Below are 26092 nucleotides of genomic sequence, written 5' to 3' on the forward strand. Positions count from 1 at the left end.
GCTATTATTAGGAATTCATTTTCCAACTCAGAGAACTAGATCCTGCAAAGCTCACTCTCAAACCTGTACCCGTTTGAAACTATGCCCCAGAGAAAGGAGATTCAAGCAATTTCCGGAAGTATATATTGTTTCTGGTTGAAATCATCGCTCAGTTTTGAATCACAATAAATAAATAGGGTAGTATATGTAAGCTTTAAATTTGCCACAGCATAAAATTAGTAACGTATACTGAGATACCAAGTTGAAATGTGTATTGTTTTGCATATGATGAGTCACTAACAAGTTAAATTTGAGATGGTTTTGGTCGGCATGAGCTTGTTTGTACGTGTTCTTGTTTATGGCTAATTAAAGTTTGAATTTGAACAAATTGTTTCAGAGTCCAGAAAAACGCTTTACCAAAACATCTGGTGTGTTAGTTCTTGACTACACTGGATAATTCGATGGTACAATAAAGTGAGCATCGGAGCATTTTTCAGTACTGAAGAAGAAAAGGGAGCAAACACTGGATAGTTCGGCGTTTCAGTGTGAGCATCAGAGGATATCGCCGGACCTTATGTTGCAGAGAGGTTGCAGAAGGGTGTTTCGGTGGATTTGCACACACTGGATTATTCAGTGATGGACATGAGATCACCGGAAACTTCTACCAAACATTTTGTTGCGGAGAGGTTGCAGAAGGGTGGCTCGGTGGATTTGCACACGTCAGATTATTCGATGATGAGCATAAGATCACCTGAAGCTTTCACCAGACCTTTTCTTGTAGAAAACACTTTTTTTCTGGAATAGATAGTGCTACACTCACCGGATGATCCGGTGTTCAAAGGCAAAACACGTCGGATCATCCAGTGTTCATATTTTCAGTACAATGTATTTTGAACGGAGGATTTGTAATTTTGGTTTTGAACTAACTTGGTTTGGAGTTGGAAAAATATGTTTGCTTGTCTCATGATGTACATGTGATGGATGCAACTTAGCGGTTGATGGCGGGAGGATTGAGGTTAAGCGGGAGGCTTGGTGCCGGACGATCAAGAAGGCCGGACGGAGTCGAGGATGATCCTAGCTGTACACGTGGAGGTCAATCAAAGTATGAAACGGAGGATAAAGACTAATGTGTTGACAAAATCAAGTAAAGGGGATGCCGGTGTAAGTGACAAGGCGGTTCGAGGGATTGGGAGTGGGAGAGACTTGTTGACGGTAAAGATTGCAAAACAGAGGACACACGTCATCATCGGAGCGCTCATTTCAGGTGGAAGAAAGTGACGACTAGTCACACTTTAAGAAGCATGCTAGGGTTTCGTTGTTTGGCCTTAAAACTATGGAGGGACTGAACGAGTACATAGCACCATCACGAAGCTTGCATCGAGACGGAACTAAGTCGTGAAAGCGCAACAAGTGTCCGATGAATGGAGAAGAAAATAGAATAAAATACACTCGAATGGTAGGTAATAGTGTACTACAAGAGAGTGATATTTTGGAAAAAAAATAGGAAACTTATGGATCAAATTTTTTAGACCTATAAATAGAAGGATAGGGTATAGAAGGACTTGAATCAGCTACTTGAACCTCTTGTGTCACCTATTAGAGAGCCTAGTGCTAAAGTTTTAGAGGAGAAGAAGATGAGTGCTTAGCTTATGTAATATGTGAGAATTTTTGAAAGAAAATTATTGTAATCCGCTTAAAATAGGTTTAACCTCTTTAAGTAATGAAGTTTATATTTTTGTATATGCTTGAATTCCTCACCTACTAAGTCTCTCTAATGATTCCCTTAAAAATTTACAAGTTTTTTTTTCTTATTAATTTTTCATTTTTACCTTTAAGTTGTGATTTTTTAACTTTAAAAAGTTATTCTTCTGATCGCTAGAAGCATAAACATTCATATACTCATATATTTAAAAGAATCTTGAATCCTCTTACCTCTAGATCATCAACTTAAAAAGTTACTTCTTTCAGTGACTATCTTTTTACTTATGCACAAAGACATAAAGAATGAAATAAATTATCTATTTCATAAAAAAAATATAAAACACCTATTTACCCCTATAATCGTCATTCTCGATCCTCCATATACACAATCATGCCTTCAAATAAAATCTTCCTCACATAACACAGGAAATTATATTGATAATACAAGGGGAACAAAAACGAAAGAATGAGTAAAAACTACATAAATACATGAACGATCGGAAATTGCATCAAGATACAAAATGTTGTCTCAGTTTTTAATAGGACTGCTGCTGTTGCTGCTTGGGTTGCTCGCCTTGCCAAGCCCATACTATGTCCTTCAGCGCTGGCCTCATCTCTTGGTTCAATACCTTCTGGTACTCCAGAGTATCACCATTTGTCTTCTTTAACTCCACAAGATGGAAGTTCGGGGTAACCTCGAATATCTCAGCATCAATACCCATCACCCCTTTCCTTCCAAGCTTGGAACCTTCCATCTTAAACAAACCACCATCCTTCTTTGTGAGCTTCAACCGCAAGCTTTTCGCAATATCCTCAATCTTCGATACGATCGTCGAGGCTGTGCTGGTGGACGTGAATTTGGACTCTCTCTTGTCAGATTCTTCAAACATACCGGAGAGGTCCAATCCAGTTGATAGAGAAATTATATCAAATGCATTCAAGTTGGTGGGCTTCCTTGCCTCTTGTTGCTTGCTCTCTGTTATTACGTCGGTACTCAAGAAATCCAAATTTGCATTCATGTCCACGGGAGGAGCGTCCTTTGTTTGTAAATGATGGCTGAGTAGCTTTGCATCTAGACCTTTCCTAAACCATGGATTCTCCATGATTTGTTCCATTGAGATCCTTGTACTTGGGTTAGGTTCAAGAATCCGCAGCAAAAGCCTTCGAACATCTGTAGAAAACCATCTCGGACATTTGAATTCTGCTTTCCCAATCTTCTTGTACATATTCATCAAATTTTTATCATGGAACGGGAGATATCCAGCCAATAGCACAAAGAGGATCACCCCACAAGACCATATGTCAGCCTTTGCACCATCATAACCTTTTCTATTGATCACTTCTGGAGCAACATAAGCAGGTGTGCCACAGGTTGTGTGGAGCAGGCCATCTTGTCTTTTGCATTCAGCAAGTGCGCTTAGACCGAAATCTGAAACCTTCAAATTGCTATTCTCATCAAGAAGAAGATTTTCTGGCTTCAAATCACGGTGGTAAACACCCCTGCTGTGGCAGAAGTCCACCGCGCAAATCAGCTGTTGGAAGTACTTTCGAGCAGCATCTTCCTTGAGCCTTCCTCGCTGAACTTTGTTGAACAACTCTCCGCCTCTCACATGCTCCAACACAAAGTATATCTTGGTTTTGGTAGCCATGACCTCATATAACTGCACAATATTTGGATGCCTCACCAACTTCATCACAGAAATCTCTCGCTTGATCTGATCGATGAGCCCAACTTTCATAACCTTATCCTTGTCAATCACCTTGATTGCAACACTTTCTGAAGTCTCAGTGTTACGAGCATGATAAACCTTGGCAAAAGTCCCTTGCCCAAGCAATTTCCCCATCTCATACCTTTGCATCAAAACATTTCCTTTGTGCTCGGTCATCGTACCAGATGTATGCTATGTACACAAAAGGCACCGACCCAAAGACTTGCTGTGGGCTACCAAGGAGCCTGCAGGTGTTAGAAAACTTCAACCGTCTCCGCCAAGATGGTGATCTAAGATGATGGCTGAGATGCCACGTCGAACCCCATTGTGCGAAAGCACAAGGAGCAAGAGCTGCGTATATTCTTGTGCCCCAATGTCATCAAGAGCTGCCAAAGAAGAAATATGGGCGGCTACCCTGCCTATTTCCTCGCACGGTAGCTCTCTAACATGCAAGCACATCTTTCTGCATTCCCTAAGGTGTTTCCTTCTTATGGAAAGCCCAGTACTGCCAAAAGAGAGAAGGCATGACAGGTCAGTCAAAACCTCATAGAACTACTTGGCAGTCAAAGAAATCCAACTCAAATTACAAAGTTTTAAGCAAAAGAATGGATACTTCCGACAAGCATGATCAAGAAAAGGTAATTCTTCTCTTCCTAACCAGACTATGAAGGGTGTTAACTCAAAAACTTCAAACAGAAGCAAATGTCCAATTTTTCTAAAACAGCTAGGTGATGCAAAAATTCTCCACATACACTACGGGAGGATACAGGATACTAGGTTTGCAATATCTAAAAGTTCACTCCGACAAGTCCACAGCTGTAGAAAGACAGAGCCGTGAAACGAAATGTTTTAGCATGACTAATCGAATCTTTGCGCGGCGGGAAAGACAGATCCCACGGGATGCATCCGTTCCGTAAAAAATCGATATTTTATTTCTAATATTGAACATCATTCAGATTTGCATCACCTATTAAATTACATCGCGTTCAGAACCAAGAGCACAAGGAATAGACGAAATCTAGAGACACACATCTAACCAACTCCCAGGCTATAAACGGGGCAAGTAACATGAACAATTATTATTTTTAAATGTCACTGTTCCCTTTTCTTCAAAAAAAATTCTCTGTTCCTAAGCACACTGAATCCTTAAAACCGTGACCCCTAAAGATCGAGTTTTGCGTGCACAGACGAATCACGAACATCACAGCGGATCAAATGAAAAACATCATCATCATCATCATCATCAGAGAGAGAGAGAGAGAGAGAGAGAGAGAGAGAGAGTAGAAGAGTAGTACCAAATCAACCCCGACGGCTGAGGACGCGAAGAGGACCGGAGCCGGGGCAGCTGATCCCTCGCTCCGAGAAGAAGCCCAGGAGATGGTAGACGGATCGAGGAGGGCGAGGAGATGCGTTCGCCGGAAGTGACCGGCTTTGCCTTTGGTGATGATGGGTGGGCTGGCTCGAGCTCGGTCGGTAGTGTGTTGTGCGGCAGAAGGCAGAGCGTTCGGGGCCGCCGGTTTTATACGCCGGGACCGGGGATATTCCTTTGAGATACCTCCCGCGGCCTGTCCTAATTATTGTTGCCTTCCTGCCTGCCTCACGTGACTACTCGCCGTTAGCAATCAGTGTGGCTTCACAACCAGGCTTCGATTAGAAACATGCCATGTTCAGGCCAGGACTGCAGCTTGCTATCGTTCTAGAAGAACGATGACATTACGCCCTCCAATTATAAATAATTTTCACTTTGATTAATATCTGATTAAATTTTTAAAACTTTGACAGTCAATAAATTTTAAAATATTTAGTTTTGAAATATAAAAATAACACTGGTAGATTTATCTTAAAAATATTTTCATAATATTATATTTTTATTAGATATATATAATATTTTAATAAAAAATAATGGTTAAAATTGTTTTGATCGTGAAAAAATAAAAACGATAAGTATTTATGACCAGAGCGTATGACCGGAGGGAGTACTACTCTATTTATTTCACTATACTCTACAGCTAAGGTGCTTCTCGCAATTCACAAAAAAATATACTTCCTCCAATCATGAATATTTGACGTTTTGATAAAGTTTGGTTGAATTCTTAAAAATTGACTATCAATAATTTTCAAAATATTTAATGTAAAAATTATATGTGTAGATTTTTTTTGAAAAATACTTTCATAATATCATAAATTTATTAGATTTTATAAATATATTTAAAAAAATAGTGATCAAAAGTACACATCAAATATCGTATCATGTCCAAAACGTAAAACATTTTTACCGGAGGGAGTAGTAGTTACGTGGGTTCACATAATTCCATAATAGTATCTTGACATGAATTATTAAGATTAGAGGGAAAAACTACTATATTATAAGCCATTATTTGGGCCCGGACATGCTAGGATACCTTGCTTCTGCCGGTCAGCTCCTCCTTTTCTAGGGCCAATGACGGACCCTATAAGTGTTGCTGTGACGTGCAGTGCAGGGTGTGTGCACTGTACCACGCGTCCGCTAAAAACAGTTAATCGTTAGGTCACCGGAGGATGCAGCCTAACCTGATGTGCTTTACTCGTCAATTTCTTGCTCACTCTCGGTTGTGCCGCTCCATCGGAGGCTGCAATGTCGATGGCATGTCCATGAGTTTCATTCTGTTCCAGGCACAGCATCGCTCGCCTTGATCTAGCATCATTAAGCCAATTAGATCAAGATCTTCTTGCAAGAGAGGTACGAATAAATTTGCGATCGCAAGTAGTAGATACTTATTAGAGAGAGATGCAGTTTTCAGATGCTTTTTTTTTTCTGCAAAAGAAGAAGGGAATGGTGTTGCACCGAGGTTGCTTTGGTTTGCGAATGAATGAATGGACAGCCTTTCCCTAGGTGACCAAGATCTGATTCTCACTCTTTTACCGGAGATGTGCACACCACTGAAGAGCGAAGAATGTGACTCCACGGAAAATGAAGCCAGAGAGGGACCATCCTATGCCGCGTTCAGCATGGACCCTTCATCGCCGCTTGGATTCTCTAGAGACGAACGTGATGTCAGCTTGTAAATGACTCCCACCCACCCTGACCTAATGTAGGCAGTGGCTTGTTCCTTGAGCTGTTAGGGATGATTGGTTATCGGTACGAATATATTCAGGTTTAGTGAATGTGTATAATTTTAGAGAAAAATACGTTTAGTTGTCTGTATGTATTATTTTAGTTTGGTCGGGTGAATGCAAATGTACGTCCGCAGCTTAGCCCGGTGGATGCACCGCTCATACAGGTGGATTCACTTGTCTATGTTACAAAATCACATTCATACGAACAACCAATCAGAATATTAGATTTTGTATCCGCTCATGTGACCTCAGATTTAGTCAATCAAATAAAAACCCAATTTAGCATGTACAGACAAATACAACCAACCAAGTATTCTTCTTTTCAACTAATATTACTCCACTCAGTCTGCTTTCCCTCAGCCTGCGTATACGGTTCATACGGGCAACAGTATTTGTGTGCAACCAATCACGTCCTAGTGAACGAGTGACAAGCCTCCTCTTGATTTCTATCCCAACTATAGCTTTTTTTTCTTTGAAAGGACGGCACGAGCATTGCTGATTTTATATTAGAAGAAGAGAATTGATACAGTTTATGAGGGAAACCGGACTCGAAAATCATACAACTGATCAACTACAGGTTCAACCACTCAACACAGCTGTACAATAGTGGGGTCTGGCGCTGGTCATCGTTGCCCAGCTCATCTCAAAGGACACAACAGCTCCGATTTCCAAAGCAGACCACGACCAAAGCCATCACCAAATTGACCAAAGTTGCACCAAGAGGCCGGCAGCCACCAAAAATTGTGATAGATTTCCAATGTGATGTCTTCGAGGAGGACACGATGTTTAAGTGCAGTCGTTGCCACGTCCGAAAGCACGGATAGGGCTTTCACCTGGAGAATCCCCACGGGTGGGACAAGGGAGAAAGTCACGACAACGCCTCAAGGGAGGAGAGCGGCGCCCAAGGACGTTGCTATCGTTAGCACTGGCAAAAAGGCGGGCAAAGCTTTCCCCTACGTCTCCCCATCCCACCTAGCTTTTGGCAGCAGCCGCACAATGCCTCGTACCTACCCCGTCCCTGAAACCACTGTGCCACCAGGCTCCCCGCAAGCCAAATCTGAGAGAGTAGAGAGATCAAGCAAGGGAGGAACCCGGCAGCGACACAAGACGGGATGGAACTCCGATGACAGTAAATGGGGTTCAGCAACCATGAACTGCACACACAGCGCTGAGAATGACATCGTCCTTCCACCTGCAAAATGGGACGCACTCAAACATGCACACAACACAGCACCACAAACAAATGGCCAGCACACGATGAACTCGTGGTGAGGTCCCGCTTGAACCGGAACGCCGCTGGGAGAGCCATCATCGCCATCGCGTCCACCGGCCGCCCCTGCGAAGCCGAACTCTGCACCGTGTCCACGGCAAGGCCAGCAGCCGGAAACCCAACAACGGCCAAGGCAACAACGGCATGGAGGCATCTTTCAAGTGCAAACGCAAGTAGTCACCTCCGCAGACCTCTCACGTAGGTGGAACCTGCCGCCGACTGCGCTTGCTGTGGCACCCCCACCACCACACTCGAGGCCATCGTTGACTTCGTGGACGCCAGCATGCTCCTCGACACTTGCCACCCGGCGGTCGGGCTCCGCGGCTCCCCTGCACCCCTGCCCGCCATCACGGACCGCGACACGGGGCGCAACAACGCCGTGTGCATGGATGAGCTAAAGCCTGGGGCAAGCGCTCCCGTCACGTCGTGTGAGCATGAGTACTGCCCGCTTTGCATCATGTTATGGCTCAAGGCTAGGGGCACCTACCCACTTAACCGGACGCACAATAACGTCAACGAATGAGATGGCCTTGTCCCGAGCCACTTCCTGGGCGGTCAAAACAGTGAGGGGGTGAGGAGGGCAGGGGTGAGACGCCAAGGGCATGGAGCCGCCCGAGCCGCCCTTACGAGCGACGCGGTGGCAGGGGAGCGCATTACAATTTCCCTTAGAGAGAGGGCAGAATCCATCCCAGCTATAGCTTTACTGTTGATAAGTTTTTGATCCAAAACTGTTGTTAAGTGTAATGAAGAGCATGAATAATTGGGTCAGATTTCAGATGATATTCCTTGATTTTCTGATTCAAAAGATAAATATTCTCGCTTTAGTCAAGAATCCACCAAATTTCCTGTGGCTGTCACTCAAAATCAAGATCCTGAAAGGAGATTTTTTTTTTTTCTCAGAGAAAACGGAGCCACTGGGGCCTATGCAATTTGTTGGGACATGGCACGTCGACCTCTTCGTCACTACCAGAGCTCTGTGAAACCTGGCAATCTCAGGAAAAGAGGGTGCCTCTTCACCTGTCGCGGGCCTGCTCCGGTGGCGCTCCACAAGCCGCTGCTGCGATGGCTCGCCGAATTTGGTCCCCCGGTCCCGGATGCAGTCCTCGTCTCTGACAGTGTAGTAGCAGCGGCATTCCAAACAAGGCCATTCTAAACTAGTGTGGTGCAAACTGCCATTAGAGATACACGACGTTGGATCTGGATTCAGAAACATGGGATTCTTTTTTACCAGTCCTGTCCTGCCTGCGTCTCTCTGAACATTTCGGGTTTTTTTAGACCGTCATGGCTGAACTGAACATTTCGATCTGTTTGCGTTGCACCATGTGCACATCTTGCTGTGGTTGTGATTAGTATTCACGGAGTTGACTGATTTCATCTATCCATCGAACCAAATTGCAATACTGCTATTCTGATATATTTCTTAGCAACTGCAACTCTTGCAGTTGCTGCTTTAATCTATCTTCTGCCTTCCAAACTGAATCACCGGCAACTCAGCAAGGACCGCATGTATCATATTGGTGTTGCAGTAGCTGCCCCATATGCAGATGATCCTGGGTCAAGTATGTTTCACTCAAATTGTAGACCACACAAATTGTGGGCTGCACAATCGAATGGTAGTAGCTGTCAAAGCTCATAAACTGATACTCTACGCCGTAGACAGATCCCCAGACGCTTTCGCTGTGAACAGGAACGCCAACGAATGCTAGCCACACCATATGATCTTGGCTTTGCTCCCATAGAACTGTGGGAGCCTCATGCATCCAGGTGGCAACACTGTCCTTTCCCTTCCTGATACTGCAGGCTAGGCTCCAATGGCAGCTCGACACCTGGACCCTTGGGTATCCATCAGAGACTGACCTTCCACTGCTCACCATCAAGCCTCATGTCATCACATCAAGGCCTAAAAAAATACAATTTGATGAGTCGAGCATCACCTAATCAGGTTAAATGGCTCCTCCAGGGAAAAAAAAATTACTAAGCTAAATGGCTCTGAAAAATTTGAACAGGTACATACAAGACCAGTTCAGAGCACCGGTTCCTCTTGCAAAAAAATTTCCTCTCGAGAAAGCGTGCTCTCTGTTTTGTCAGACAAAATAATGAACAGAAAAAAAGGCACGATCAGGCAGCTATGCCGTGTTGCTTTCTCTTTGTTTTCATGGTGTCAGCCACAAAACTGTGACTTTTTATTTCCTCTTATCTTTTATTCTTTTTAATATAAGATCGGCAATCCTCTGGTTGTCCGTTTTGATAAAAAAAAAAGGCAGGATAAATGACCTCAAATACCTATGTGCAACCTTTCTCAGAAGTTTCTGCACATTGGTGGCCATTCCCTTCCATGATGTCATATTGTCATGAAGTGGCAGAGACCAAGTCATTTTCAGCAGCTTAGACTAAATTGTTTATCAATGACAACTATTAGAGACAATTGGAATCAATTGGATCCTAACCATGTTCGCAAATGTTTGACTTTCTTTCTCAAATGTTAACCGTCCGAATCAGTCGGCAATTACCTATTGCACTGGAAAATATCTGCTCTACTTTATATTTCAGGCATGGGTACTACATCATTCAGTCCAAAAAAGACAAGCAACTAAGCTTTCACCATGATGCAAACAAAACTGTTCTCAGATGATGACACAGTGCTGAATCTATATAGAACGGAGTTGTTCTGGACTTGCAAGAACAAATGAGGTACAGATAAGCATGGCAATTTGATTTTTTTTTTTGTCATTCGTCTATTAAGAACATTTCTGCATCACAGTAGCCATCCAATTTGACCAAAACTAGAAACGGTAGCGAATATGCCATACCATATTGTTTCATTAATTTAAGAAAAAATTGAGATGAAATTTGACTTGGAAACTGCACTGCAAATTAGAGAAGAATGCACCTAACCTAGTTGTTTTATCTCCATAACCAGCAGCCAAAAGCAGTCCCTTCCTGGCGCTTTCACCTCAAGTAACCAACTAGGCTGAAAATAAAATAAAAACATGAAAACAGACACACACACATACATATACATATACATATACATACATACATACATACATACATACATACATACATACATACATACATACATATATATATATATATATATCAGAGAACTGAGAGTCACAGAAGTTTGATTTTTTAGGAAAAACAACGTTAGGGTTAACCATCTGAATTTTTCTCATTGCAAAAATGGCAGAGACATATATAATACAAAAGTACCACCACAAGGTGGGTGGAGTTACAACAGGGACAGAAGGGGGGGGGGTGCGATGCTTCCTTATTTGACTACATCTATCAAGTTAGCACACCAATCCAACGCAGCCTCTATGTTAACCGAAGAAGAGCCCGAATGACCCAGAGGCGGCGATGGTCTCGAAGTAGCTGCATGGTGTTCACTAGGTTCATGTTGATCCCATCAAAGATCATGCGATTCCGTCGTTTCCAAGTGACCCAGAGCAGCAGCAGGATGACCGTGTTGCGGAGAGGCACAAGCCATTGATTGAAGGCGGAGTACACCAGTGGGCAGAGGGCGTCTAGTGAGCTTACGGGCCCAGCACCAGGTATCACGTGGCTCCACAGTTCAGTAATCCTAGGGTAGGAAACGAAGAGGTGGTCAATTGTTTCTGGGATAGAGGGGCAGTAAGGGTAATAAGGACTCGGGACGACACCAACCGAGTGGAGGAAAGCCATGGTTCGGGTATTACCATGTCGCAGAATCCAGAAAAAGATTTGGACCTTCTTGGGGGTGAAGTTGTTCTAATTATACTCCTGGAGGCACGTGTCTTGTCCGGGGGGCGACAGATCATCTTTTAGGTAAGGGCTGTCTTGAAACTTGGTGCTCCTGCACCTCTCATCCATCTGACATCAGGGTTGTCTCTTAAAGATAGGGCGGCCAAATTACCATTTAGCATTTCAAGGTTCGCTCTGACAAAGATCGTGAGGCATGGCTAGAGTTCTAGGTTGAGAGTACCGTCCGCCAGTGCCTCAGCTACCATGATGTCTTTAGCAGTGCAGTGTGGCAAGGCAGCCGGAAGGGCCCGATGGAGGGGTCCTAGGGAGGTCCAATCATCGTACCAGAAGAAGGTGGTTTTGCTGTCCCCTACCTCCACAGAAGTGACTACCATTTAGAGAGGCATGAGGTGCGCAAGGGTGTTCCAACTAGACATGTATGTCGGCGACGTGTGGAACCTAGCTTGGAAAGGCTTGTAGTGTTGGTTGACCCACTGAGTCCAAGGCGTGTTTTCCTTGGTGGAGAGCTTATGTAGGAACTTGAGCAGCAAACTAAGGTTTTGAGAGTGTAAATCCTTGAGGCTCAAGCCGTTGTCTTCTTTTGGGCAACAAGCTGTGGCCCAAGCCACTTGGCAATCAGTACCATTGCATTCACTTGCTCCCTTCCAGAACATAGCCCGGCACGGTTGATCAATCTTCTCCACAGTTGATTTAGCATGCTCGAAGATAGCCATATCATAGGTAGGAAGGGCTCAGAGGACAGCTTCTGTCAAGGTCAACTGCCCCCCCCCCCCCTAAACGTTAGAAATTACGTGCGCCATGCAGGGATCTAACGTTGTACCTCGACAGCCAGGTAGTCAAGGGCCACAACAGGCAGTTTCTTCTTAGAGGTAGGTTTGTGGGAAGCTAGATACAGTGTGTTCAAGAATAGCAGCAAGTCTCGCAGCCTCATCTTCTAGTACATGTATCGGAACATAGGTACTCTTTTGGTAGTTTATCTGCAGTCTAGTGGCTACACTGAAGCAGGTCAAACTCGTCTTTAGGGTTTGCATTTGCTCAAGGTCAGCTGGAAGCAGAATCAGATTGTCATCCGCATATTGGATGATGGGGCAAGGGTGGTTGGGCAGGATAGGGTGCCGAATGGAGCCATTTATTGTGATCAGTTGATGCAACACATCAGTGACAATGAGAAAGAGGTATGGAGAAAGAGGGTCGCTATTGTAGCCCCTGTTTGCATTGGATCCACCTCCCAGGTACACCATTAAAGAGGACAATAGTTCGACCTATTTCCAACAGGTGACGAACCCACCAGCACCATTGGTCATTAAAGCCACGAGTTTTGAGGATCATATCAAGCGCATACCATTCGATGGGGTCAAAGGCCTTTCTGAAATCCAGCTTGAGGGCTACGGTGGGTACCTTTCGCTTCTGACAACATTGGACAAGCTCTGCGGTAAGGATGAAGCTCTCAGTGATATTGCGTCCCTTGATAAATCTGGTCTGGGAGTCAGGTAGGAAGGACGTGATTGCTAATTGGAGGCGAGTCGTGAGAGCCTTACTCAGAAGCTTTGGGGCAAAGTTCTACAGTGAGATAGGACAAATTCCATTGGTAGTGGTCACGTCATCTTTCTTCAGAAGGATAACAATGTAAGACTGATTGACGCTTTCTAGATTGGCGATCCCTACATGGAATTCATCGAACATGTGCCTGATGTTATCCATGACTAGTTCCAAAAGGATTTGTAAAAACCAGGGCTGAAGCCATTCGGGCCGGGACTGTTGTCCACCCGCATATGCCACAAGGCTTGTGAGATTTTGTCGTCTGAGAAAGGGGCATGAAGATGGGCGAGGGAGCTAATTTCTCGATAAAGCTCGGAGAGGCTGAAGTCCTAGTGGGTTTCCGATGAGGTCCCCAGAAGCGAAGAGTAAAAGTCGCCTAGGATCTTTTCCTTCCCGGAATGGCTATAGAACAACACACCCTAGTCATGGATAACTTTGATCTGGTTTTTCTGCATTCAACCCGAGGCATTGGCATGAAAAAGCCTATACTGTCATCGCCAAACTTGCAAAGCTTGAGGTGATAGTGTTGACGCCAGTAGATGGAGACATTCTTGTTCTATGTTGACAATTGTTCTTTGACCATATCCATGAGGAGCGATTCAGCCTGGCTGAGGGGCCGCAATTCTTTCACCACATCTAGAAGGGTGATTACTTGTTTGCAAGCGCAGACGATGTCACCAAGGTGTTTACAACATCTAGCCCACTTTTTGGATCCAGCTCGGACCCATTTGAGCTTTTTGGAGAGGTGTTGGGGGGCACATGGGATTTGGTTGACCTCTGCACCCTAGACTTGGTGCACCAATTCCTTGTAGTCTCCATTCGCAGACCAGATATGCTCATACCTGAAGACTTGAGAGACAAGGGTAGTGGAGGTGGCCGTCACCAATAGGGGGACATGGTCGAAGGTGGTCCGAACCATAGAGCTCAAGGTAGAGTTGAAAAGTAGCTAACCCCATTGGGTGTTGATGAAAGCCCGATCCAAATGAACAAGAGTTGGATTTTCCCGATTATTAGACCAAGTAAACCTTCAGTCTAGCAAAGGTAAATCATGAAGGAGAAGCTCATTGACAACGACATTGAAGGAGTCAGCATTGGTAACAGAGAAGTTGTCATTATTTCTATCCTCAAGGAATCTGACGATATTGAAGTCTCCAAAAAGCATCCATGGGCCAGTGATGATAGAGCTCAGATGTTGTAGTTCAGATAGGAAACAATCTCGATGGGCATCCTAGCAAGGACCATAGACATTGGTGTATGTGAAGCGGCGGTCATCCACAACTGACTCAAAGGACGAGGATAAGGTGTAGTTGACTTCAAGGTGTGGTGTCGCGGATAGTGTGTTGCGGCCAAGCTATGAGCAAACCCCCGGAAGCACCAGCCAAACTTTTATATCTAAAGGAAGAGAACCCAGTAGAGAGGAAAGTGGCGGCCTTCAAGGTGGGTACGTCTGCAAGTTTGGTTTCTTGCTGACAGATAAGGTAGAGGTATCGATGATCCAAGAGATCAGCTTTCACATCTTGGCACTTGTCTACATCACCTAACCCTCTAACATTCCAGCTGCATATATTTAGTTTTTTTCATACTAGCAGGCTCCATTGTACATGTTACAAGCACCAAAGAGATCAATGCTAGCGCGCAACCAGAGCCAAGGCAGTTATGGATGAAGGTGGTGGGCAGCCAGGGGGGTAACAGGATATAGTGCAAGTAGCCAAACTATTTACATATGCACAACCAAAATGGGGTGTTTCTACATCCCTTAGCCAAACAACACCACAGAGAGGGATGCACCGAGCGCTACTACCCGCGACGAGGATAGCCTGAAGAGCCGGCTTCATGGTGTAAGTGCAAGCGCCAAGGTGGAGGTAGCAGAAAGCTGGAGAAGTTGTTTCTTGTCCAGCCTGCAATTGATATCTAGGACCTGCAGTTGCTGGGCGGTGTACAGAGGTGGTAAAAAGGTGGGTGTGTCCCCGAGCTGCTTGGCTTTGAGCTCCGAAGCCTTTGCGATCATTGATTTGAACTCATGGCTGGCCTTCTGTTTGAGCCTCATGCTCATGCGTCATGCTAGTGGGAAGGCACGACGCTTGCAGCGCGTAGGGGGCGGTGAAGCCTCCTGAGGCGCCGGTGTTGGGAGGGCCCCCGTCGGTCTAGCAGCAGTAGTGTTAGGGCCTAGGCAGACCGGGACCTCCTCGGCGGAGTCCCGCATGGGAGCTCCAACCAGGCGCTCTGGGGCTAGGTAGCTGAGGACGCACGAGGCCGCCATGCTGAACACGAAGTCGGGAGCGTGTAGCTTAGGCTCAGCGAGGACCTTGCAGGAGATCTCCTGAGGGCAGCTTGGAGCCATGGCCACATTCAGAATGACCCCAACAGAGATGGAGAACAGGTTCACCATTGGAATGCCATAAGGCCTGGTCGAGGTCGGAGCTTGAGCAAGTCAAGGCACTTGAAGAAGGCCGCCTCGTCGTTTGGGCTGAGGAGGATGATGTGGACATTCCCCATCGAGGTCAGCGCCTGGATGCTAATCTGGCGGGGGAAGGGGCGCTGCGAGAGCACGGCCATGGCCGGTTCACACCGGGTGCGATCCAGGTCTGGGGTGCAGTGGCCACGAACGAGCATAGAGAAGTCCACACCATCTGGGGGCCGACCGAGGCTAGAGGCTCCACTGCTGTGGCGCCACTATTGCCAACAGCCAGTGCGGCTCCTGGATCGTTTGACGATAGAGTAGGGGAGTCAGGTGGCGCATCAAGGCCGAGCGCGCCACCCCGAGGCCGCCCTGATTCAGGACGCCGGCCTCGTCAGGGCCGAGGGCACCAACCCCAGGACTGCCTTGATCTAGGGGATTGGGCGGTGGCTCTGGATTTGATTAAAATATGAAAAGGAAAAGGAATTGGTCTCCTACCAAAACAAGAATCTCTTACCTCCCTCCTGGACATGCAGAATAGTGTGATCGAGCAAAACACAACTCTGTTTTGGCACTCCTACCCGCATAATTGCTGTTGTATAATGTCCCCTTGTCGGCTTGTCGTATGAGTTTGAGATGAAGCAACTACTAACTGGAGCAGGCTTCCACTGGTATGTTCCATCACCAATCATACATCTCTCTATGATGCCTGACCTTTTGTCATACATGTAGAAGATTCTTCAAAACACATAACAGTAGACCAAACAAGGGAACTAAAAATTTACTCCCTTTTCTTGTTGTAGGAGCAAAATCAAGTCAATACCAATACAAACTATCTTGCAGAAATTTTCCTGAGATGTTGTATTTCACAATTTACTAAGCTTGTTTTCCAAGTTTTCCCCCCTCTCCCACTGGCCAACGGGGCTACCAATACAATGAAATATAACTACCACTAGAAGGGTACTAAAACAAACCATGTTGGGCATGTCAAAATTTACAATCAGCTATAGCATGCTACTATGCTAAACTCTTAAGCAACATAATTACGCTATTAATTCAATTTATTTGCTGCAATGATCATTGATTAAGCTAAGAGATGCTTTAGCAGGGCCAACCATGCCCTCGGAATCTTGAAAACAATGGATCATTCAGAGAGGAAAAGGAATATTGAGCACGGTGCTACACAGGAACCTTTCGGAAAGAATATAGTCAATCAATCGCCAAGACACAGCAAACAGTGACACGGAGCATGCTTCTCAGTTACCTCATCAGAGACCAGACATCACTCGCACCTTCCCGACGGGCTCCAGAGTTTTGCAGGGCCTCCTCTGAGGCTCTGACAGCGCCGGAGACGACTGTAAGGGACTGCCAAGAGACGGAGGGCAGATAGGTCCACGTCGCCATGGGGGACGTTAGGATTCTCATGGAGATGCTGCTAATTCGCGTGCGACGGTGCGAGAAGCTCGACTCGCCCCCTTCCAAAAGCCTCCTCTTATTTTTTAACTTTTTTTCTCCGTGTCCTTCTATTTTTGAATTTTTAAAAAAAAACCGAGAGAAAGTTTAGCTCAAACTTTTAGAAAAAGTTTAGCTCAAATTTTGAGAAAAAATTAACAAGAATATGAGCCATCTTACTTGGACGCGTGACTTAGGCTGTCATGGGCCACGCGTCTTCTAAACAGGATTTTCGTTCGAGAAGATGGTGAGATGGGACGGGAATAGTATCTGTTTTTTTTAGTAGGGAATGGTATCTGTTTTGCAGGAAGATCGTATGATGGGCTGCGAAGATTGGGGTTAAGTGGGCCGAGCCACCATTAGAGCATCTCTTGTTTTGTCTCGTTTCCTGTTTTCTAAGGCTTGTTCCAAAGTTCACAAGATTCAGTGGCATTTTCCTCCCATAAAAAAGTGGCATTTTCCCAGATGCAATGTTTTGAAATGATTTGTTCCAGAAAATGTTTTGAAATAGTCTATATCAAATTTAACCGAGAAATTCGTTGTAGTTGCATAAACATTCATCCAAAATCATGAGATGGGATGCAAATATGCAATGCGACCGTGCAGGATCAGTTTTCTCCCAAGGCATGCATTTGCTTTGTTATCGTGTATGAATCAATATAGCTGTTGCGTATCTAGTGCCACTGGGAAATATCATTGCATCGCATTACAATTTACATCAGCAGGTTAACATCTGCGTACTGCACAACCAGAGAGATCCATAGTTTAAGCCGTGGAAACTGCTTGTCACCTCAGGATCCGATTGGTAAAGGTCCTAGAGTGAAATCAATAAGAGTTTTGTCAAACAATAATTTACAAATTTTAGCTTCCAAAATGATTCTATAAAAATGTTTCTCAAAACTAAACTAAATATATTAGTAGCGGAAAAAAATTAGTTTCTCATGATTCGCTTCCCTCACATAATCATTTTCTCTATATATTTTATCTAAAAAGTTATTTCTTCTAGATAATCACTTACCACAGATAATTTAGTTCAGAATAACTCCTCCAAACAAGCCCGCATTCTCACAGCACGTACACCATGCCGACCTCGAGCAGGGACGCCGGCGGCACGCGCAGCGCCACGTCCGGGCCGCGGCAGTTCCGCCGCATAAAGTTGTACCCGACGCCGACAGCCAGCTTCTTCAGCAGCGACGAACCGGGCTTCGTCTGCACGTGCGAGTGCCCCAATATGAAAGCCGTGCCGGCCTCCCGCGCCTCGCACAGCTCGCGCAGCTCCTCCAGCACGCGCTCGTCCACGCCGGGGCTCCTGGGTCTGCACTCCACCGCGAACCTCACATGCTTCTTGATCGCCGGCGCCGGCGCGGCGAGCTCTATCCCGTTCGGGCTGCATGTGCCCGCGCTCATCTCGTGGGAGTCGTCGTAGTGTAGGTGCCGCCGCAGCGGGTTGCTCCCGATGACCGTGAGCGCGTTCTCGCGCTCGTAGTAGCTGCTGTCCCGCGGCTCGCTGCACGCGGCGGCGTCGCTGCACCGGAACAGCGCGTCGAGCTTGATGAAGGTGGCGAGGCTCTCGACGAGCTCCGTCTCGAAGGAGTCCACGTCCTGGTGCACGTCGCGGTAGCCGTACCGCACGATGCACCGGTAGGACCGGTGGCCCGGCGGGCCGACGCGGCCGACGAGGTAGCGCTCGGCGGGGAGCACGTGCGGCACCGGCACGGACTTGACGCAGACGAAGACGAGCACCCGGTGGAACGCCGGGAGGTTGGTCACGAAGCGGGAGAAGTTGGCGGGCACGCCGGAGGTGAGGTCGGTGTAGACGAGGCCGATGCCCGGGACGCGCACCATGCCGAGCTTGTCGCCGAGGGCGAGCAACCACTCTAGGGTCACCTTGTTTTGCAGGTCGAACTCGTACTTCTTGATGGTCGTGTGGTGCCACACGAACATGACGGCGACAAGGATCAGGGCCAGGAGGATCGGCATCCACGCGCCTTCCAGGAATTTGATCAATGACGCTGAGAAGTAGAGCGCCTCGATCGAGCCGAAGAAGAGGAAGAACATCAGGGCCAGCAAAGGCGACCGGTGCCAGCACAGCATGATCACCAGGGATGTGAGGCATGTCGTCACAAGCATCACCGTGATCACTGCCAAGCCTGCACAAGAGTTCAGAAGGTAAGCGGCATGAACAATTGATAGTCTAACGTATTCTCTGCATGAACATCAGCATACGCATTTCAGAAAAAAGTTCAGGTACTTTTTTTTTCTTAAGAAGCAACAAGTTCGGGTACATGGTTTCACCAGTTCATACGCATTATAATCACTGGCAGGATGTAAGATACTTACCAGATGCATTTCCCATGTGCTTCGTATCGCGAAAACCGACAGTTACAGCAATACAGAGGATCATGAGCAACCAGTTGATCTCAGGGATGTATATCTGTCCATGAATCTTGTCAGATGTGTGCACAACTTTCACCCTGGGGAAGCAGCTCAGGGACTGGCTCTGGTTGATAATGGAGAATGTTCCACTGATGATTGCTTGGCTTCCGACCACTGACGCCAATATTGCCAGCACAAGCACAGGCCACCTGACACTCTCTGCAATCGCACAGGCAAAATGCTGTAAATGTCTGAAACTCTGAATATGTAGAAGGGTACCATAAGAATTTACAATCCAGTATACCTGGAACTGCGATGTAGAATCCAATTTGGTAGCTTGCGTCAAGGTTATGGTGTTTGGACAAATAAGCAGCTTGACCCATGTATCCCAAAATCAATGAAGGGTACACTAAAGTAGTGAAAGCAAGCTGCAAAAACAAGGACCAGACTTCACTTCAGACTTACACACCAAAGAGTAAAAAATGAAATGTTACATGTAAATATTTATAGAGGTATTTGAAGCGCAGGATCAGTGGAATTGCCTGGATTGCACTGTAAGAGAAGTGACCAAGATCCGCAAACATAGCTTCAGACCCTGAATGGCAAACATGTTACAATCGTGTTAACTTATTTATCACCCTGTGCCACAGCTCTTGCAAATTGCAAATGGAAGAAATGGAATCAGTATACAGTGATGTACCTGTCATGCATAGCAAAATTCCTCCCAGGGACATCCAGCCAGACTTCCTAGTCTTCTTCAGGAATTTGAGCATGTGATAGGGATTGAGAGCCTGGTAAACTTGAGGGTTCCAGTAGATGATGTTATACAGGCCGATTGCGCTCATGCAGAGTAGCCAGACTAGAACTATTGGGGCAAAGAGAAATCCTACACGATGCGTGCCATAATGTTGGAGCGCAAACAGGAATACTAGTATGGCGCAGGTTATCGGAATGACGGCATCTGCATGTGAAAAACAGAAATGAGCACAGCAAGACAGTTTTTTTTAAAAAAAAAAAAACTAACTAGCCCCATATATATCCTATTTCCCTTTCAGATACAGTTTATGACAAAACTTGCTAAAGTTCAGATGATCAGATCTAGATAGTTATGATATATAGCTCTGCTTGATAGGTTCTTCCTATTTTGGTAACTGATTCTATTATGTTCAACTGAACTCTCACAGTTTTGCTGTGTATTTTTTGAAAGCCACAGGTTTACTGTGTATTAAACTACCATTTTGCTAGGCTCACAGTTTTGCAGCATGGCTTGTTGAACTCAACAAGAAAGACCTTCCCAACGATTAAAACATTCTGTAGATTGTAGTCCTCTATAGTCAGTTGGACTCAACTACAAGGCCTGTTAAAACTTCAACGAAATATCGTGTACAGTGGATTGTAAACTTACACTCATGCTGATCCCTGGACAAGGAGAGCTCGAGCCCTGAAACAGCTGAGAACACTGCAACAGGCAGAACAACACAGCACGAAGCCATGGGTCAGCAACTGAACCATCAGCTTTTGACGAACCACCATTGTATCAAATTAAGCTGGAAGCCATGTATGGACTGAAAGGTACATACCAGAAATCGCTGGGGTGAGAACGCCGTCCCCGATCACCATGCAGGTGCCTATCATCACCATGACCAGCAGCGCGGTGTGCAGCTTCTTGTGCTTCTCCAGCCACTCCTTGACGCGTGACCTGTCGGCGACCTCAGGTGGGCACTCCAGCTTGTAGGTGGAGAGCTCCTCGTCAGCGACCTGCCTGTTGGGCAGGAGGCTCACATTGGCGTGCCGGCAGATCAGAGAGTACAGCGCGAACGTGCCTCCTGTCAAATCCAGAAATCACATGAACACAAGCGCAGGTCAGAAATAAGAATTCTGCAGTGGTTGTTGAATATGGTTGCTCACCCTCGCCGTTGTCGTCGGCGCGCAGGACGATGGAGACGTACTTGAGGAGGGGGATGAGGGTGAGCGTCCAGAAGATGAAGGAGAGAGCGCCGAAGATCTCCTCGTTGGTCTCCGAGTGCGTGATGTCCTCGGCGAAGGTGCTCTTGTACACGTACAGCGGGGAGATGCCCAGGTCGCCGTACACCACCCCCAGGCTCTGGTACGCCAGCAGCAGCGTCGTCCGCCATGACTCCCTCTGCAACCAGCACGCCAAACCACTCACTCTTGCAACTCGATCTAGCTGTGATTCGAGCAGCTCATCGATGCTACCGCAGTTGGCTTACCTTCCGGGGTGCCATGCCGACGCCAAGCTCGGGATCCATGCCTGCGAAATCAAGAAACCAGCTAGAGTCTGACCATCAATCTACGCCTCTGCGCCAAGAAACGCATCAGCAGTCTGTACAAAGAACAATGTCATCAACTGAACGGATTTAAGTTTGCCAGGAAGTGGAACACGAAAGCTAGACAAACGAACACAGACCTCGAAACAAGAGAGAACTGAAAATGTGAGGCTCGCGCTAGGGAATCGGGAGCGGAGAATAAAATACAAACACGAGGAGGGGAAAGCGCGAGGAGGGAAGGCAGGCGTACATATCCAGGGCGAAAAGTTGGGAGCGGAGCGGAGCGGAGCGGAGCTGGAGCCCCACGGGATCGCTATTTGATAATGGAAGCAATGGCCAATGGGCACGTGTGGTGGGGATCAGCACACGCCTACAGGCTAACATGTTCAGAAGCAGAGAGATAAGATTGGCATGACAGAAAGATGAGATGAAATGATATAATTCAGACCGGACAGGTGCATCTTTACCGAGTGACATCACTGTTTGCACATAAAAATCCATGGGTTGCATTGTGCAGACAAGGATGAAGCAGCTTTTGGTTATTATTGGGAGTGTCACCATTCAATCACCGAATGCAGCAAGGCGGAGGAGCAGAGCAGGCTATGTGGCGAACGCGCTCGTAGAGCGTCGGTGGGAGAACGACCGGTCGCAAGTTCCGTTCCTGAGTTGTCCCGTAAATAGATTTTTTTCAAACGGTCTCGAGCGTTCTGTAGATCATAATAGCAGTTTATGTATAGGTTGCATTGCGGAGTCCGAATTGTGATTCTTTTCGATAGGCATGTACTTATATATTATAAATCTAACGTATATCTTAAAATATGTAAGTTTATATATATAGAATGTGATATGTGTTTAAACGTGAGTTTATATCAGTGTTGAGGCTAAAAAAGAGCCGGCTATGTGAGGCCACCGACGAAGGCATGTGATCTCACATTCTCGCAGCACGGCGGCGTGCCAACTCTGAAAGCTTTATTTTATTTTATTTTATTTGTTGAAACGAAACTCTGAAAGTTTTATTGGTAACTTTCGGAATGCAGGCCAGGAAAACCTCCCCTGGGTCCTACTGTGTCGCGGTGTGACTCGTAGTGGTGCCTAAATAGAATCTTATCATTTCTCTCTTTGTTTACTGACCAGTGCAAGAAGCTAGTGACGCTTGAAAAAGATCCAACCTTTTCAGTCACTTGTTCAGAGTTTGTGTATACAGAGTTTGTGTGTTCAGAGTTGGGCAGGAGGATAAGTCAAAGTCGGCTAGAAACTGGCTGCTGATAACGAATCGGTAACAATCCGAACAAGGATGACTGGATGATGAAAAGCAAGGACTCTCACAAACTAAGTTAAAATATATTTTAATTTATATATAATAAATGATTGATAAATTTATCAATTTGATTTGTCGGGGTTTGAATTGTTTGGGTTTGGTTTTAGTATTTTGATTTTGGACTAGCTAGAGTTAGAGTTAGAGAAATATGTTTGTTTATCTCATAGTGTGTATGTGACGGATACAATTTAGCGGTAGATGGTAGGTGATCTCAAGGCTAAACGGGTGCTTAGTGTCAAACGATTAATGAGGCTATGTGGAGTCAAAGGTGATCTTAACTGTACACGTGGAGGTTAAGCAAAGCATGAAACAGACAATAAAGATGGTGTGTTGATAAAGTCAAATGAAAGGAATACCGGTGTAAATAACAAGACGTTTTGAGTGATCTAGAGCGAAAGAGACTTGCCGGCGATCAAGATCATAAGACGGAGTACATATGTCGATATCAGAGTGTTTACTTAAGATATAAGAGAGTAACGAGTCAGCTTTGAGAAATGTACAGAGGGTTTCATAGTTGGATCTCAAAATCGTGAGAGGATTATAGGAGTACGTGGCACTATCGTGAAGCTTGCGTTCAAGCGAAGCTAAGTCGTAAAAGTGTCGCGGCCTTTCGATAGACGGAACAAGAAATAAACTAAAATATCATCGGTGGTAAGTAGGAGTATATTATAAGAGAGAGGTATTTCGATAACAAGTTAGGAAACTTAACTATAAAATTTTCTAGGCTTATGAATAGAGGGGTGTGGCTATGGAAGAGTTGGAACCAACCACTTGAGCCTCTTGTGTTACCCATTTGAGAGCCTAGTGTTAGAGTTCTAGAGGAAAAGAAGATGAGTGTTTAGTCTATGTAATAAGTGAGAGTTTTTTAGAGAAAAATACTTATAATCTGTTTAAAATAAGGCTGACATTCTTGAGTAATGAAGTTTATATTTTTGCATATGCTTGAATTTTTCTTTTTCTAGTCTCTCTTTATTGATTTTTTTAAATTTTACTTTTTCGATTATGAGTTTCTTATTGATTTTCATTTTTACTTTGAGCTATGATTTTTCAACCTTGGAGACTCAACCGAATAAAAGGGATTCGTTTTGTTTTCGTCCTGAAACTTGAAAGGATGAGCAAGGGAACAGCGACAGGCAACAGCACCATCCATACCCAATAGATTCAGTGCAAAAATCTGACCTTGTTTCAGCACCTCTAGCCTCTAGGTAATGCGATGCGTGAAGCCTCTGAAGAATCAAGAGTGCAAGGAAGCAGGGACCAGCTCAGGACAGAAAAGACTCCAGCCCATGTCAGCGCTAATACAGTGGTAGTACTAGAATTATTCTTAGCAAATCAGGATCTGTCAATCCCAAGTAATTAAGGCGTTGGAAAGATGGTCACTGGTCAGTGCACTCCAGCAGTCCAGCACTGCACACATGAAATCTTCAGGCTTGCCGACCGACAACGAATTTGATCAGGAAACGATAAAACCGAACCCTTGACGCAACAGAATGGAATTAAACGGCAGGGCGAGGACATACCAATCACCAGGAGCACATGGGCTATTTATCTCCCCGTGGATCTCGCAAGTCCCAATGCATCGTCACCACATGAAGAGTGCTGAGAAGAAGAAGAAGATAAGCGAATCGGAATCGTATCCTGCTCTCCCATACTTCTAGTCTGCTAGTATATACTAGTGCCAGCCGGACGTGAACGTAATGTTGGTGGTGTCCGTCGCTCTCGAGGAATAGGATTTGTCCAGTCCATGGGTCCGTCCAATCAAAATACTTCTTTGTGAATCGCGAGACGCGGCTCCAAAAAACCAAAAATTGTGATGCCTTCTCCAACGGAGGCGGCAATCCGTATGCACGGGCCATGGAGCGTTCGCATCAGCCGCATCGCCGCGCTTGTCTCCGATCCGCATCATCACAGATGGGTGGATCGGCCGCGCGCTCACGCCACTGCATCCCACCACCGCGTGGCGCAGATCGCGGTCAGGCGGACCAACGTGGAGCGCCCGGTCTTCTGCTACCTGTGACCTGTGTGGGAGGGGAGGGGAGGGGAGAGGATTAACCGGTGGCGCCTGTATGCATGTGGCCGGCCGCCGGCTGCATGCCGCCTACGATAACATCTTTGTCGTCGCCGTGTTTTCCAAGCTCACATTGCGGCTGTCGGCGGCCGGCGTTCACGATAAGGATCGGCACCACAAATCCTATCACATGAAAGTTGATCGTTCGCTGTTGTTGTCGTTGATGGTTGTCTTGTCGTGCATGTGCACTAATGCTCACATGGTTGAACAGGAGCGAACATGTGCTATGCACGATCAGAAAGAAGAATGCCACTTTCGGCGCTCTGGTCTCTGGCTGCATGCATGCTCCGGTTGCAGCGGCTGATGGGATTCCGAGGTCCCGAGCGATATCGATCGTACGCGTGTTGGGGTTTGGGTTTGAGTTTGGTTTGGCCTACCACGTGTAGAGATGACGCGCACAGGTATGGTTCAGTAACCTTGCTTGTACATGTCATGGCCGTAGTGGACAGGGAGCGACGTTCACGTGCAAGTGCTCAATCTATGTTCCATGTCTACTGTGCTGTTCAAGTTTTATGGTTTTTTATTTTTTTAAACCGGATCCCTAATCCGAAGTATTTATTAAAGGCTATTTTTAACGACGGTGTGCGACGCCGGGGCTTCTAACCCCGACGGGCTTAGATTCCTGCACGAGCTATTTGTGTGATGGCTGCCGCTTGTTTTCGTGCAATCTTCCATCGATGGCAGCCAAAGTATGATCCAAGACATCCATTCCCTGCATCTTCGGTGATTTTCCGCATGAGAAATTCAGACAAACAAACGACCTTTCTTTTCCCTGCCAATCGTTAGGTACGGTAGCCTCCATGCGGCTCAACGGCATCCACCAATCAACTAACTGTGCTGGGAATGCTCAGGTCCATAAGTGGCGTCTCAAGATGCCAACCCTGCGTCCTAATGAACTCCATCTTCTCTTTTCTTTTCTGAAGAATTCGTCCTTTCAATTTCTTTCCGGAAGCAGAAGCTGGTCGCCCTGCACCAAAACTTTCAACAAGTCTCGCATTGGTACGAGCTTGGCAAGGCTGCGACGTCTTTGATCATCTTTCCACAATCTAGGAAGGCCCAAGACCTAAAAGGCCAATGGAACAACAACCTTCTGATGTTAGACGAGTCCACAGTCCAACCAAAGCTTAAAAATTGGTAAACGGAGCGGAAGGACG

The 26092-nt window shown here is 46.0% G+C and overlaps 2 protein-coding genes across 4 annotated transcripts; both read right to left on the reverse strand.

Moving 5' to 3' along the window:
- Nucleotides 1-2062: 2062 nt before the first annotated feature.
- On the reverse strand, nt 2063-4901 carry LOC133890852 (CBL-interacting protein kinase 2). Its single transcript, XM_062331457.1, has 2 exons — nt 4685-4901; nt 2063-3894 (listed from the first exon to the last, which is right to left on the reverse strand). The coding sequence occupies exon 2, from the start codon at nt 3564-3566 to the stop codon at nt 2217-2219; it is 1350 nt and encodes a 449-aa protein (XP_062187441.1). The 5' UTR covers nt 3567-3894; nt 4685-4901; the 3' UTR covers nt 2063-2216.
- A 12599-nt stretch (nt 4902-17500) lies between these two features.
- LOC133890853 (probable potassium transporter 9) lies at nt 17501-21852 on the reverse strand. Of its 3 annotated transcripts, none has more exons than XM_062331459.1 (11): nt 21803-21852; nt 21496-21608; nt 21173-21407; nt 20845-21090; nt 20670-20723; nt 19965-20225; nt 19807-19859; nt 19569-19692; nt 19229-19483; nt 17907-19038; nt 17501-17702 (listed from the first exon to the last, which is right to left on the reverse strand). In XM_062331459.1, the coding sequence occupies exons 2-10, from the start codon at nt 21532-21534 to the stop codon at nt 17954-17956; spliced, it is 2352 nt and encodes a 783-aa protein (XP_062187443.1). In that variant the 5' UTR covers nt 21535-21608; nt 21803-21852; the 3' UTR covers nt 17501-17702; nt 17907-17953. The 3 variants fall into 3 exon arrangements, with proteins under 3 accessions (XP_062187443.1, XP_062187442.1, XP_062187445.1); XM_062331458.1 differs by having other exon boundaries at nt 21693-21851; XM_062331461.1 differs by having other exon boundaries at nt 21496-21583; nt 21693-21825.
- Between the last annotated feature and the right edge of the window lie 4240 nt (nt 21853-26092).

Source organism: Phragmites australis, chromosome 14 (genome assembly GCF_958298935.1).
Source record: "Phragmites australis chromosome 14, lpPhrAust1.1, whole genome shotgun sequence".
NCBI classification, from domain to species: Eukaryota; Viridiplantae; Streptophyta; class Magnoliopsida; order Poales; family Poaceae; genus Phragmites; species Phragmites australis.